At 35.7% G+C, this 15,553-nt stretch overlaps 1 protein-coding gene across 1 annotated transcript; it reads left to right on the top strand.

Annotated features, from left to right (window-relative positions):
• The first annotated feature begins 582 nt into the window (after nt 1–582).
• On the top strand, nt 583–14,545 carry LOC107689802 (bifunctional 3'-phosphoadenosine 5'-phosphosulfate synthase 2-like). Its single transcript, XM_016487963.1, has 12 exons — nt 583–828; nt 5,718–5,832; nt 6,366–6,601; nt 6,923–7,061; nt 7,186–7,304; nt 8,613–8,726; nt 9,039–9,150; nt 9,793–9,998; nt 11,344–11,479; nt 12,114–12,382; nt 13,077–13,306; nt 14,274–14,545. The coding sequence occupies exons 1-12, from the start codon at nt 802–804 to the stop codon at nt 14,413–14,415; spliced, it is 1,845 nt and encodes a 614-aa protein (XP_016343449.1). The 5' UTR covers nt 583–801; the 3' UTR covers nt 14,416–14,545.
• Nucleotides 14,546–15,553: the final 1,008 nt, after the last annotated feature.

The following is a 15,553-nucleotide window of genomic DNA, read 5'->3' as shown; positions in this document are numbered from 1 at the left end:
ACCTACTCTAATACTATTATAACCTGTTTAAATGTGAACAAGGGATTTACAACATTAAAGAAATCCTTTATTTATAACATGTACATGAAAAATCTAAAAGATTAGACACAACTATGGGACACGGTCGTGCAGCAGCGAGCAACAGTGAAAGGAACCTCAAGGTTGTAAATGTGTGAAATTGTATATGGCCCCATTCCTGTATTTTGCCTGGGGCCCCCAAATCACTAAATCCGCCCCTGCTTAGGAGCAAACTTGATTCCAAGTTGAAAGTTTCTTGTGATAGATAGATAGATAGATAGATAGATAGATAGATAGATAGATAGATAGACAGATAGATAGATAGGAATTGTCATTTTATTTTTCATAATACAAAACGGTTTTGTTTAAAAAGTCTTTTAGGTAGTTGAAGGCAATTTGAAAATAGAAAATCATAGACAGAAATTCCCTTAAAAAGTCGACTCGTTGAAAAGTCGTTAAATCATTTGTACTCTGCCCAAAAAGTCATTTTAATTTTACACATGAATGCAGAACAAGGGGTTCTTTTTCTCTTCACATCCTCCTCCTCCTCAGTGCAGTCTCACACCGGTACACTGCTCTCCATTCAGCCGTATGCAGATTGCGGGAGCCGGGAGGTTGGACGAGGGCAGGGCCGTTAGAATGTGACGTGTCTCGCGACACTCTTAAAAACACTTCTCTTTCCGCGTCTCCACAAACTACCTTCAAGAAGTTCACCTGCGAGTTCGTTCTGTCCCGCCTCCGAGCGAAGGTCCAATCCCGAGCGCACTTCACTACCGGAGTGAGATGCCTGGAAATGCAACACCAAAACCGGTGAGATTAGACAGAAAGCCCGTAGCAAAACTTCTCTGTAGTGGATTGTTTATTTTGTCAGGGCTGTATTTTCTTCTTTGGCGGTCCTCAGGCATTCGGTGTGTTTTGCAGGGGACGTCTGAGATGCACGGACTAGGAAATGTCAGCTAACTTTTTTCATGTTAATTAACTGCCTGCGATCATTTGGGAAGATATTGGGCAAGCGCTCTGCTGCAAGTCAATGTAAGGCTAGACATAGGCTACTGGCTTTAAAAAAACATCATTAAATGTATAGGTTATAACACTGAAATAAGAGAACTAATTAAAAAGATAATTAATAAAATAATCATGAATACTAAACAGAAATGTGACTCGTTTTCACACGTTTTGACTACTTCTACTACTTGTACTTTATTGACATTATAGTTCACTGAATACACGTTGTCCTTGGTGCACAGTTGTCACAATGGAAACCTGCCATTAAACATGCCTTGTAAATAAATGTAAAGAATTGTAAACATTTTTCATCATAACCGTTTTAATTATGAAGTAATGCAAAGAACAATTAATGAAAACTGTAAAATGTAATACTGAACAAAATAACGGTTTGATATTTCTGTATTAGTACTGAAATTAGTACATTGAGCTATGCATTTATAGCCTACCATTAAAAACTTGACATTGTAACTTGTGACATCATGCATGATCTTTGTCAACTTTCAATTTTTAGTTAAATGTGTTTTCATGATAGTTATTCTTGTCTAAATGTAGGCCAGTGTGGTTTGATTGTTCACTTTTTAATGAACTGCTATATCACAAAATTATGATATTACTGGAATAGTACAAAATGTAGGCTACAAAAAAGTTTAAGAACGTTTTGAGATGAATGTGATGTGTACATATACACAGTATAACTATCTGTATATAAAACAATAGAAGTCTATGTAATGTCCCCATTTAGATAGCTAAGTAAACGTGTGTGTCTGTTTGTGAGAGAGTGTGTATATATATATATATATATATATATATAAGGGGGCAAATATGCACACGTATGACTTTTATGTCTTTTATATATATATATCAGCTGATATAGTCTTTTATATTTATATCAGCTGATATAATATCACACAAAGAGTAGCTAGCCTACAGTTTTTTTCTCCAAATATCAGTACGATTGCAAATGTGATATTGATTTTATAAAAGTTCAATAAACAAGAAGTTAATATTAATTGACTTACATTTTATAGACAAGTTCCTGCTTTTGCTCTATTTCGACAACGAAAATAGTTTCAAACATGGGCGCCGCAAGGCCATTTTTAGGGGGGCTTTAGCCCCCTCAAAATTTCTACTCAGCCCCCCTAAAAATTTTGCGATTAGCTCCATAAACTGTACACGAATTCGTCGTGATCGCCTCAGTCCCCGTTAAATTTCATATGAAAACGCCGGCAGACTTCGGCGCATCCCCGTCTTTCAGCGCGTTCTTCAATCCGCAGACCGCGGCAGCGTGAGCGAGAAACAGAGGACAAGGTGTGTGTTTATCGATAGATTGTTATAATATCTGCATCTGTGCAGTTCTTTGTCATACAAAATGTCATGGGGGAGCAATCGGTTTCCCATATACTGTAAAGTTTTCGCTCCGTTCACCCCTCATCACACCACAGCTGTTTCCTCCAGCGAAAATGTAACCTAACCCTTAACTCATATGAACACATCAAACGATCATGTTGCTATTTTCATTTGAAAATTGAACTTTCAGTATAAAACATATTACAGTTATTGTGGCATTAATTCCCATACAGTCATGCACAGAAATGACTGAAGACAGTGACAGACCTACTTGAGCATAGAAAGAGGTTTGTTTAAAAATGCAAACAGTACAATTTTGTGTTTGTACAATAAACAGGTGTGTGTGTGTGCGTGTGCGTGTGTGTGATAAGGAAGACTTGTATTTGGCTTATTCAGTACTCAAATATTATACCCATCTAACTTATGCAATACAGTGGAATACTGCAATAAGTTTAGTATACCACCCTAACCTATTAGTCAAACATTATTTTATTTTATTTATTATTTCTTTATTATTATACCCTCATTGGGGGCTGAGCCCCCCTAAAATTAAAATCCTAGAATCTCCCTTCAAACAGTCACAGCAGAACTGTTTTGCTCTGAGTAACACACGACTATGTTTCCTTACTGAATCAATAAGCTGTTTGAACGAATCGGTTGAATGAATGACTCAATGACTCACTCATGCAGTGATTTGCCGCCACCTACTGGCGATTTTATGTTTATATTTAAAGTATATTACCCCCCACCCCCCTCAAATATCACTATTGTACATTTTGTTTTTAAAACATCAAAACATTATTTATGCATTTGTAACTGCAGGTTAACGGCATTCATGTCCTGCATTATTACACAGTCTGTGTGAATGCATCTAAATGCATCAGATTCTGTGCAACCTCTGCATTGCAAACAAATTTTGTTGATACTGATTTCATTTGATTGGTAGCCCTATGTCTTACTATTTGAATTGACTGATTAAATGTAAGAATTTGTCACAAAAGAGGATGCATACATTTAATTGGTTTAGAAAAAACTGCCTTATAAAGGTAAAAATGCACATAAAAGGTAAAAATCAATGTAAACTTATTGGAAAAGTTAATTTCTGTTACTCTTGCAAACTAACCTCCTCACAGAATATGAGCACAATAACACTCTCACAATAACATGCCAAAATACCAGCACAATAACACGCTCATCAATATATCATCTAATTATCGTTATTTATAAAATTCCAGAAAATATTCAGATATAATTTTTTTTCTTGTAATGTTTGGAAATATACCACGGTTACATCTATAAAAAATATTTTAAAAATATGCTTGCAGTATTACTGTTGTTTTAAAGTTAATGTCAGTTAATCCGAGTCATGAATCAGAGTTCAGTTAGTGAGGCACACTGCACTTGAGGAAAAGTATTACACTTGGTTGTTTGGGTGTTTTCGTGCATGCAAGCTGCATTCCTTTATATTGAGTTTATAAACTTTCAGATAAATGTTTAAGTTTATATTAAGATTTATGTAAAAAGTCCTTCTCAGAGATACGAGTAAAACACCTGGGAGTTTTTTTTTTCAATACATTTTCAATAGATTTTTAAAATACAATTTTAACATTTTAGAAATCACTTCAAATGATAACTAAATTAATAACACTACCTTGAAGTACTGTGATTTCAGTGATAAATCAGCAGGAATCAAGCTTCTAAAATGGCTGCATTCTCTGTCACATATTACTCAAAAGGACAAAGAAGCCCCTCCACATTCCTTTTCGTTATGGATAGCCAGAAAAAACAGAGATTTTTCGACACAGATCTGTTGTCTTAGAAAACACTGAAATATGACACCTGCAACCAGTAAGACGTGTACCGGGCGTACAAAGATTCAGAGACTGTTAGACTCTGTTCAGAGGTCCGAGTTTATTTAGTTGATTTAATGCCAGTCATTCATATATTCAGGCTGTTATCTTTGACATCTACACTTTTCATCCATAAAAGGCTATACAGGCACTGCATGCCTGGTTTAACAGAGAAAATAAAAGGGAAAAAGCATGTATTTAAGAGAGGTGCTCTGTCAGTAGGATTCACTGGAAGTCAGTAATGAATGAATCTATTTGTTTTTCAAGCACTCTACAAGTAAATTTGAGACTGGGTGAAAAGGCTGTGTGTGAGTGTGTAGCTAATTCATGTCATTGACTGAGTTGTAAATGCATGATTTATCCCTTTTTTTTTTATCTGACGCATAACAGCCAGCAAGAATTTCATATCTAACCCTGTGTAAGGGTGTGTGTCCTATCCAAAGTTGATGCATTCCTAGTTAATGAATATAATGGTCTGTTTATAAAGCAGTGGTTTTCCTGCAGCTTTATAAACAGCTACTGTGGATTTCCCAAACCAGGAAAAGAGAAGTAATTTGCATATGATTTGATTTATATCTGTTTCATCTTTGTGAATACTAAAGACATATTGAAAAAATTGTGTCCATTGCTTTGATTTCTTCCCCCCACACAAATACCATTCAAAATTTTGGGGTTGGTGAGATGTTTTTGAAAGAAGTATCTTATGTTCACCAAGGCTGCATTTATTTGATACAAAAATACAGTAAAACAGCAGTTTCACATTATAACATTTTAAAATAGTTACTTTCTATTTTTATATAGAAAATATAAAATATTTCTTTTTTTTTTATATATTTTAAAATGTAATTTCTTCCTGTGATGGGAGCTGAATTCAGAAATCATTCTAATATATTGATTTGGTGCTCAAGATATACAGTTCTTATTATCAATTTTGAAAATCGTTAATATTTAATATTTTTGTGGAAACCATGCTAATTTTTTTTCAATTTTTTGATGAATAGAAAGTTCAAAAGAACAGCATTTATATGAAATAGAAATCCTCTGTAAAATTGTGATTATTGATTTTATTCATTCTTGATAAATAAAAGTGTTCATTTCTTCTTTAAAAAAAATCAAGGAAACAGATTCTCGTGAAAGCTTCAGCCTGGAAGCAGTTGCTATTAAATACCAGAACTGAACAGCTTCTAAAACACTGTAAAAAAGGCATTAAAAATGTGCATAAATGCAAAAATTGTTTGCATTTTTTTTATATATATATATTTATTCCTTAAAGGTGTACAATAATCATTAATGGAACCACAAAAAAAAAAAAAAACTTCCTTGATATCAATATGTGCAAAAGTGTCTACCAAAGGCGTAAATATAACTTAAGTTGAAAATGTAAATGGAGTATCAAAGCTCATTGTGTATTCATGTGCTTAGATATATAAAATTCTAATACTACACTAAAATTTGCTCTAAACGTTGGTATGTACTATGCATGTGTGTTTGTAGGTTCTGCAAAAGTCCACTAATGTGGTTTACCAGGCCCATCATGTCAGCCGCAGCAAGAGAGGGCAGGTCGTGGGAACCAGAAGAGGTTTCAGAGGATGTACAGTCTGGCTCACAGGTAATGCATGGACACACACACACACACACACACACAAACAACTGTTAAAATAAACACACAAACCACATCCAGCAAATTTGAATAAAGAAATCCGAAACATGCATCTGTTTAAAAACAGCAATGACACAAGATGTCAGGCTAGGCAGATCTCGGGAAATCATTTCACAAACCTGTGACACCTGCAAAGCAAGTTGGTCTGAACTTGAAACCCCAGGCGCTGGCTATAAAGTTTTTCAGCACACTGGGTTTTTCAATACAGATTTTTGTCTTCTGTACCTCCACTACCCCCTCAGTGTGGCTCAAGTTTCATTTCATGAACATGAACCAGAAACATGTTCCTTGTTCCTGATAACAACTTGCACACATTTTTTGTTTTCTTTACTTGAAAAGAAAGTGAAAAAATTCATGATTGTCATGATCATGAATTAATCACAATTAGTAATTTTTCCTAACTTTTAAACAGCAGTGTAAGTTTAACAAAGCCAAATCAAATTATATCCAAGTGTAAGGAATTACTTTGTGTGTGTACACAGGTCTGTCAGGGGCTGGTAAGACAACGGTGGGATTCGCTTTAGAGGAGTATCTGGTCTCTCATGCCATTCCCTGCTACTCTTTGGATGGTGATAACATCCGTCACGGCCTGAATAAGGACCTCGGCTTTACTTCTGTGGATCGAGAGGAGAATATTCGCCGTATTGCTGAAGTGGCCAAATTGTTTGCAGATGCTGGGCTTGTTTGCATTACAAGTTTCATCTCACCGTTTACCAAAGTGAGCTAACAACCCAACGATTGGGATTGTTTTATCACTAATACTGTGAAACTGGTTAAATCAGGTTTTAAATCAAAGAATCTAATCCAAATCACAAGACTAGGATCACAACATTATCAGTATGTTTTGAGAGGTTTTAAACCCACTGCAGAATTCATTTTAGCAGATTCTGATGTTCAAAGTGACTTATAAAATAACCAAAGCAGACAAATGAATAGGTAAACACACGGAGAAACAAACACTGTGTTTTAATTTTCTTTAACAATTTCTAATAAAAAATGTTCTCTAAAATACATAACGCTCAACATCTTGCCTCTGCAGGACCGTGAGGAGGCCCGGACGATCCATGAGAAAGCAGGTTTGCCATTTTTTGAAGTGTTTGTGAACGCTCCTCTGGAGGTGTGCGAGAGCAGAGATGTTAAAGGACTCTACAAAAAAGCAAGAGCAGGAGAGATTAAAGGTAATATAAAAAAAAACATAGAAACTTTAAAACTGTGCAGTTGTAAAAAGTAAGTAAAAAAATCAACAAAAACAAATTTTTTACAAACAAAACATTTATTTGCCTTCCTTCATTTCTCACTCAGGCTTCACCGGTATAGATTCTGAGTATGAGTGTCCAGATGCTCCTAAGCTGATTCTGAAGACCGGAGAGCTCACAGTGAATGAATGCATTCAGCAGTTGGTAGACCTTTTGAAGGAGCAGGTTAGTCAGGAGCTGAACACAGTACTGACTAACTAAAGTTGAAAAAGTGAAAAAGCATAATAGCACCCCTTTAAGAATACATTTAATCTGCCATTTCCCGATTGGTGCTTGTACCTTTATCTTTGGAGTACCTCATGGTCAGAAGTCCATAGTTGAAACCATTATAACCACCTGCAAGCCTCTGTCAACATATCTGTCTGAAGGGCACAACATTAGTAGATAGGGCAGGATATTTTACTCCAGTGCACTTGTGGTAAAAATGAATCCGTTCTTCCTTAAAGGGATAGTTCTCCCAAAAATACAATTCTGTCATTACTTGCTCACACTCATGTTGTTCTGAACCTATGGTGTGGTCATTTGCTTCTGTGGAACACAAAAATACACTACTGTTCAAAAGTTTGGGGTCAGAATTGTTTTCTATTTAAGAAATTAATACTTGTATTCTATTCAGCAAAGATTTATTAAGCTGATCAAAATTGACAGACATAATAAATTGACAGACATACTGCAATAAAAAAGAGTTACAGACAACAATTTCTATTGAGCAAAAATTCTGAAAAAACATGTTAATAATTAGCATATTAAGCAGCAGAACTGTGGTTGATAATAATAAGAAATGTTTTTTGATCACCAAATCAGCATATTAGAATAATTTCTGAAAGATCATGTGACACTGAAGACTAGATAATGGCAGCTGAACATTTAGCTTTGCCATCACATGAATAAATTATATTTTAAAATATATGAAAATACAAATATATGAAAACAGTTATTTTAAATTATAATTATATTTCACAATATTACTGATTTTACTGTATTTTTTCTTAAAAAATGCAGCCTTGTTGAGACTTTCAAAAACATTGCAAAATCATACCGACTCCAGACTTTTGAACACTACTGTAATTTAAGAATCTTTTCCATACAATAAATTTATAATTTACACAAGAGTTGTGCACCATAAAATAGTGTATAACTCGTGAGTTTCAGTTCAAGACTTCTGAAGCCATATTGAACACTAAAAAAGAATCCATGCAGTTTTTCCACTTAAAATCTTCACCTTCCCATTAAACACAATAAAAAATATTTTTTTAATATTTATTAAAATTTTAACTACCTACTTTTATTCACATCAAGGAAGTCACATATACTATAACTGAACAAACCTGACAACATTGCAATTACAGCAATGAAAGTAATTTTTACGGGCAGATCAGATAAAAATAGCTCCTCATGGTAACAACTGCACATGCCATTAGATGGAAAATTAAAGTATATTCATTCAACCCTTTGATGATTTCTCTTTCTTAGAGCATCGTTCCCAGTGGAGTTGTAGAGGAGATTCATGAACTCTTTGTGCCTGAAAACAACCTCAAGCTGGCACAGACAGACGCCAGCACCCTGCCCTCTATCAGCATCACCAAGGTAACCAGTAGCATTCGTCCTCAAGGCCAGGGATCAATCAGGTTCATAAATATGACTGAATTATTGGCAAGATGACACACAACTGCTTTATCAGCCCAAGAACAGTGTGCTGTTCCCTAATTTAAAATGCAAATTTATTCCAGAAACCACAACAATAACGATTTGAATGCTGTTCCTAAAAGTAACTCACACCTATTATTTCATGATGTTATATAATCCTACAGGCAATTAATACGAACAGGCTTTTAGAAGAATACAATATTAGCTAACTGTTCTGTTTGTAAACACAGCTCTCTGTATTTGTGTGTGCAGTTGGACCTACAATGGGTGCAGGTGTTGGCTGAAGGATGGGCTAGTCCTCTGAAGGGCTTCATGAGGGAGAGAGAATACCTACAAGTCATTCACTTCAACACCCTACTGGATGGTAACATACAAGCACACACATTTAAAACCAGAGGTGAAACGTTTTAGCCATCGCCAGTCTCTTGTTGCAGTACTAAACACCTCCCTCCATTTTCCTCCATTTAATAGCACAACTAATTTTTATTCTGCAGTACACACAGCAATCAGACTTAGTTGGGTTAATTGTCTTCATGCTGGCAATGGTACTTATACCAGCAGCAGAAGGCTGATATAAGCTCTGCACTGTTATTTAGAAGATGTTTCATGCATAAAATAGCAGTTGCCAGAGCTGAAGCTGCTTTCAGGACACAGGATGATGCAATGATCTGGCTTCCTGTGAAATTCTCATGCTTTGTTTGGTTTAATTGGGTTGGACAGCGAACATTGGTCAGGGCAGGAGGCTGTACTTTTTAGTAGTAGTTGCAATTGCATGCAAGCAAATAACATTCAAAGTGTACTAATATACATTGTTAGTGGCATTCAGCGGAGCAGGCAGCTATTGATGCATATCGAATTTAGATGTTATGTGTTAAGGGGTATTTGGGTAGGTTTTTTCTATAATTAAAACAAATTAAAAATAATTATAAAGAAATAGTTTCTGTGATTTTAGTCATCTCTTTAAAATTATTTCTATGCAGATTAATTTACCTATTCCTAAATACAGGTGGTACCATCAACCTCTCAGTACCCATTGTCCTTCCTGTTGCCACGGAGATTAAAGAACATCTACAAGGCAGCATGGCTGTGGCTCTGGAGTACCAGGGAAAACGTGTCGCCATCTTACGCAACCCAGAGTTCTTTGAGCATCGAAAAGAAGAGCGATGTGCTCGCCAATGGGGGATAACCTGCCCCAAACACCCTTATATAAAGGTATGAATTTGCCAAATATGTCAGAAACGAGACCGGGATCCAACAGCAGGTGAAAACAAATTCCAAGTTTATTGAAACTGTGATAACAAAAAGTCAATAAATCAGCCGGATAGCAAAACCCCAGCAAAAAGTCAGTTCAGATCAGCACGGAGGTTAGACCTGCCGCGGTCGATCCCGCGGGGAAGAGAGGCGGCGAACCGGCAATGGAATGCCGCTGATGAATTCCAGGGGTGGTATCGAGCGTGGGCAGAGAGGAATAGGACGGAACTGCCGTGGAGAGACAGGCCTATGAGTAGCGAGAGCCAAGGAAGAGAGCCGACCAGAGTTCTAGGGAGGCAGGAGGGTAGAAAGGGGAGGGTGACAAAAACAGGAACGCCAGACCGACTAGACTAGACTAGAAAAAATAAAAAAAACTGATTCAGACAAACACAGCATGGACAGAGATGATCTAAGCTGCTGCACAACATATTACGGACTGACACAAGATAGCATTCAAGAGGGCCAGATAAAGGGAAGAATAATGAGGACAAAACGAGGTGCAGGTGAGAAGGGAGAATTAGCTAACAGGGATAACGAGAGGGGCGGGGTGAACACCAGGATGACAGCAGAGCACATGGCAAGCCGTCAAAACAAAAGGCCATGTGCTCCATGATAACAAAGCCCAAGTAGACCCCACCGAAATCGTGACAAAATACCTTGAGAATCAATGTATAACAAACCACCAAAGTATTGAGGGAAACTTTCTCTAAACTTTCTTTCTATTAAGTCTCAGCTTAATACAGTTAAATTAATAGTATACCAGAAAAGAGGGCTCAGAAACAGGAGAAAATTGTCTTTTAAATAATAGTAATAATTAAAATAAAAAAAAAGGATTTCTAACTGAAATTCGTAATATATATATATATATATATATATATATATAGAGAGAGAGAGAGAGAAGTAATACAAATAAAATAAATAGAATTTATATATGTATTAGCCTATGTATATGCAAATTATACAAATATATACAGTATACAAAAATATAATATATATATATATATAACCTATGTCTATTCACAAAAATATAGGAAAACTCTCTCTCTCTCTTTAATATGATAAATATATTACAAATGAACAATTGGATAATTTCAAAGGTTTACAATAGGCTACCTGAATAAGTGATCTCAATTACACAAAAAGCGATTTTGTATATAGGTTAAGTCTTGGGTAATTTAGCTTTATCTAATTTGTACTTAAAAAACATAATTAGACAAGATATTTAAATACAGCTGTTGCAATGGTTGATTGTTTTAACTTACAAATGCACACTAAATACATGCTTTAACTGCTCACCTGTGAACAGATGGTTTTGGAAAGCGGTGATTGGCTGGCAGGAGGTGAGCTAGAGGTATTGGAGCGAATCAGATGGAATGATGGGCTGGATCAGTACCGCCTCACTCCACGGGAGCTGAAGCAGAAATTTAAAGAGATGAAAGCAGGTAAAAGCAAATGGGTTAAAGAGAATAGGTTAAGAGTTAACAAGTAACTACGTTTACAGAATGATCTTCTGAAGACACTTTAAACTTAATTAGGTTTTGCAGTACCCACGCATCTCCAATGAAAATCACTGTCATTCTAGATCTAGGATGTGATTTTGTAAAACCATGTGGCCAAACAGGTTCTTGGTGGCAAAAAATATGGCAGCAAGATATTGCATCGGGGGTGTTGGCTGTATATGAATCAAGGAATCCAAACCACTCATGTAGGGCACAATTTTGAAAATTTAATAATAATAAAATTGGGCTTTTAAACCCACATTTAAAAAAAAAACACAATTTACACTTTTTTGGCTTGAAAAAGCATGTGGATTGCAGCAAAAAGACTATTAGATATGGTGTGGCTAAAAGAAGTCACATGTTTACCACATGTCAAGTATTCATTGGCTGGTGTCAATTTGAAAAAGTCAAATAAGAAATCAAAGTTGTTAATTTGATACCCCACATGAGTGTCTTGGATTTCCGGCTTTGTAGGTCCTTAGCTCCCTCTTGAAAAAAGTATGATATTCTGGATTTCACCATGGTTATGCAACAACTAATTAAAGCACTGGAATTGACAATTCCTTTATTTTCCCAGATGCAGTGTTTGCTTTTCAGCTCAGGAACCCGGTGCACAATGGCCATGCCCTGCTTATGACTGACACGCGTCGACGATTGGAGGAACGTGGGTATCGAAGGCCAGTGCTACTTTTGCATCCTTTGGGTGGCTGGACCAAAGATGATGACGTGCCTCTGGATTGGAGGATGAAACAACATGCAGCCGTGCTGGAGGATGGCATTCTAGACCCACAATCCACCATTGTGGCCATCTTTCCCTCCCCTATGATGTACGCTGGGCCTACAGAGGTATGAAGACAGTTGTCTTTCACATACACATAGGAAAATGAAATACTAAATGGCAATAATTTTTAAGCACTTTATAGTTCACCGTTTAAAGTTTTGGGATAAAAAATTTTTTTGAAGGAAATTATTACTTTTATTCAGCAAGGATGCATTAAATTGATCAAAAGTGACACTGAAGGCCATTATAATGTTATTATAAACAAAAGATTTTTATTGCAAATGAATGCTGTTCTTTTGAACTTTTTATTTATCAAATAATCAGAAAAAAACTGTATCAGTTTTCACAAAAATAATAGGCAGCACAACTGCTTTCAACATTTAACAATAAGAAATGTTTTTTTGAGCAACAAATCAGCATATTAGGATGATTTCTGAAGGATCGTGTGACACAAAGCCTGGAGTAATGCCATCACAGGAATAAATTACATTTGAATATATATTTAAATAGAAAACAGTTATTTTTTAAATTGTAATTATATCACAATATTATTGTTTTTACTGCATTTGTGATTAAATAAATGCTTTCTTGTTTTAAGGATCTTAACAACCCCAAACTTTTGAATGGTAGTGTAAATAAAGTAATATTAGGAATAAGATTTCGGATGTCGCCAAAAATTCCCATGAACTCCTGTCATTTCACCCATAACATATAAGTGCCACCCTTACAAATAGCTAACCTTTTCCATGTGTCTGTCAGGTCCAGTGGCACTGCCGTGCAAGGATGGTATCAGGTTCTAATTTCTACATTGTGGGTCGTGATCCTGCTGGGATGCCCCACCCAGAGTCAATACAGGACCTGTATGATCCATCTCATGGAGGTAAAGTTCTGTCCATGGCCCCTGGACTCACCTCTGTGGAAATTATCCCCTTCAGAGTGGCTGCATACGATAAGACCAAGAAGGCTATGGACTTCTATGACAAAGACAGGTGAGACTGAATTGCATAAAGTACAGCAGTTTAACAGTATTTAAAATATGTTAAAGCATACTGCTTATAACTCTCTGTTATTGGTATCCAATAAAGTAATAGAGTACTCAAAAAAATGAAAATGAACTGAACATTGAATGAAAGTTCACAGAACAGATTTAGAAGAAATTAGCATTACATCACTTGCTCACCAATGGATCCTCTGCAGTGTGAGAGTGTCTGTCCAAACAGCTGATAAAAACAGTACAATAATCCTCAAGCAATCCACACAACTCATGATGGATTTGTTTATTATAAACACACAGCTTTTTGCCTCACAAGACATTATTTGATGGACTGGAGCCATTTGGATTACTTGTGAATTATTGTGATGTTTTTATCAGCTGTTTGGACTCTCATTCTGACAGCACCAATTCATTGCAGAGGACCTTTGGGTGAGCAAGTGATGTAATGCTAAATTTCTCCAAATCTGTTTCGATGCAAAAACAAAGTCATTAAGATCTTGGGTGGCCTGAGGAGTACATTTTCAGCAGATTTGAATTTTTGGGTGAACTATTCCTGTAAGTGGCTATAGCAATGGTTTATGCTACAAACTGACCACATTTACATGCACATAAAAATGTTATCACCAACTGTAAAAACACAGTAAGCAACACTTGACTTATGATATTTCAATTCATTGTGCTCATCGATTAAATCACTGTGCAAAATGAATAATAATAACAAAAAAGACAGAGCATTTCCAGCATTTGATAAGAAATTAACATGAAGAGATGAATGTGCATCTCTTAGACTATTTAAAATATGCTGATTCAGGAGAATTCCAATAGCGGTGATGTATGTAAATGTCTTTTACCAATATCCAGGAACTTAAGCAAACCTTATTTGAATGTAAAAGTGGTTACTTAGTGATTCTGAACCATGAAAAGAAGGCTGCTTTTACCTCTCTTTTTTTCAAACAATGCAGACATGCCGATTTTGAGTTCATCTCTGGGACCAAGATGCGCAAACTGGCCCGCAGTGGAGAGAATCCTCCAGATGGCTTCATGGCCCCTAAAGCCTGGAAGGTCCTCACAGAGTATTACACTTCTCTACAGAAAGATGAGTGATGACATATACAAGAAGTTCCAACAAACAGAAAACCTCAGATCACAGTGCACATGGTCCACATTGAGAATGACTCAGCACAATAAACTACATCGAGGCATTGAAAAATGAAGGCATATACTTACAACAAGCTGGTAGCAAAGGTGGTCAAGATTTCCTGTGAAGAATTATTTTACTACAGAATTGTTTTTAACTGGAAATATGAACATGTTTTTTCAACTGTGAAATTTAAACTGATGTGCCTTGATTAACAGATTGTCAATTCCAAAGAGATTATGAGATCTTGTTCTTAAATTGTATTTAGAAACATGTCTTGTAAGATTTAGAAAGCACTTAAAAGAAAAAAGTACATCAATTGTAATCTAAATGAAGCAAGTACTCTACTGTTAAAAAGATTTTTACATGTAAATGTAATTTATTCCTGTGATGGCAAAGCTGAATTTTCAGTAGCCATCGCATTAGTCTTCAGTCTCACGTGATCCATAAAAAATCATTGTAATATGCTGATTTGGTGCTCAAGAAACATTTCTTATTATAATAAATGCTGAAAACAGTTGTACTGATTAATATTTTTGTGTAAACTGTGATAACTTTACAATATTCTTTGATGAAATTTTCTGTAACAATATACACTTCTTTTCTGTCAGTTTTGATTAATGTATCTTGCTAAATATATTATTTTCTTTTAAAAAATCTTACTGACCCCAAACTTTTAGTTGACATATATATCAACCAGTGTTCATGCAGCCACAAATGCAGTCAGATTTCACCCTGTAACCATAATAATTTTGTTTACAATTTTTTTTATTCATTCAAAGACAATAATGAATAACACTGTTTTATTAAAGATTTAACAGCGAATGCAATATAATGGCATTTGGCTATTCTGTATATCTCTTTTAATTAAAGTTTTTCACTGTGATAACATAATTGTGAACATGTGGCTGATTTTAGATGTTCACAGTGCATGACTGTATGTACAGCTTGCTTTCTGTTCTCTGAAACAAGGGCAAAAGTTACATTTAACAGATGGATGGAGTAAATGAGCTATGCTGCGCACATCCACATAAATATTGACTCTCTACTGCCATCTTGTGGTCACCATTGTACAGACCCCACATAGCACCATGGGAAAAATTA

This window comes from Sinocyclocheilus anshuiensis, unplaced genomic scaffold (assembly GCF_001515605.1).
Source record: "Sinocyclocheilus anshuiensis isolate Anshui unplaced genomic scaffold, SAMN03320099.WGS_v1.1 scaffold918, whole genome shotgun sequence".
NCBI classification, from domain to species: Eukaryota; Metazoa; Chordata; class Actinopteri; order Cypriniformes; family Cyprinidae; genus Sinocyclocheilus; species Sinocyclocheilus anshuiensis.
Note: the sequence above shows the minus strand (reverse complement) of the source record. Positions and strands in the feature narration are given on the sequence as shown.

Bases quoted from the DNA above. Each gene is read 5' to 3' on its own strand.
- LOC107689802 (XM_016487963.1), top strand. From the start codon at position 802: ATGCCTGGAAATGCAACACCAAAACCG. The intron at 9,151-9,792 runs GTAACATACAAG...TCCTAAATACAG, and splicing joins CTTCAACACCCTACTGGATG to GTGGTACCATCAACCTCTCA. The intron at 12,383-13,076 runs GTATGAAGACAG...TGTGTCTGTCAG, and splicing joins TGTACGCTGGGCCTACAGAG to GTCCAGTGGCACTGCCGTGC.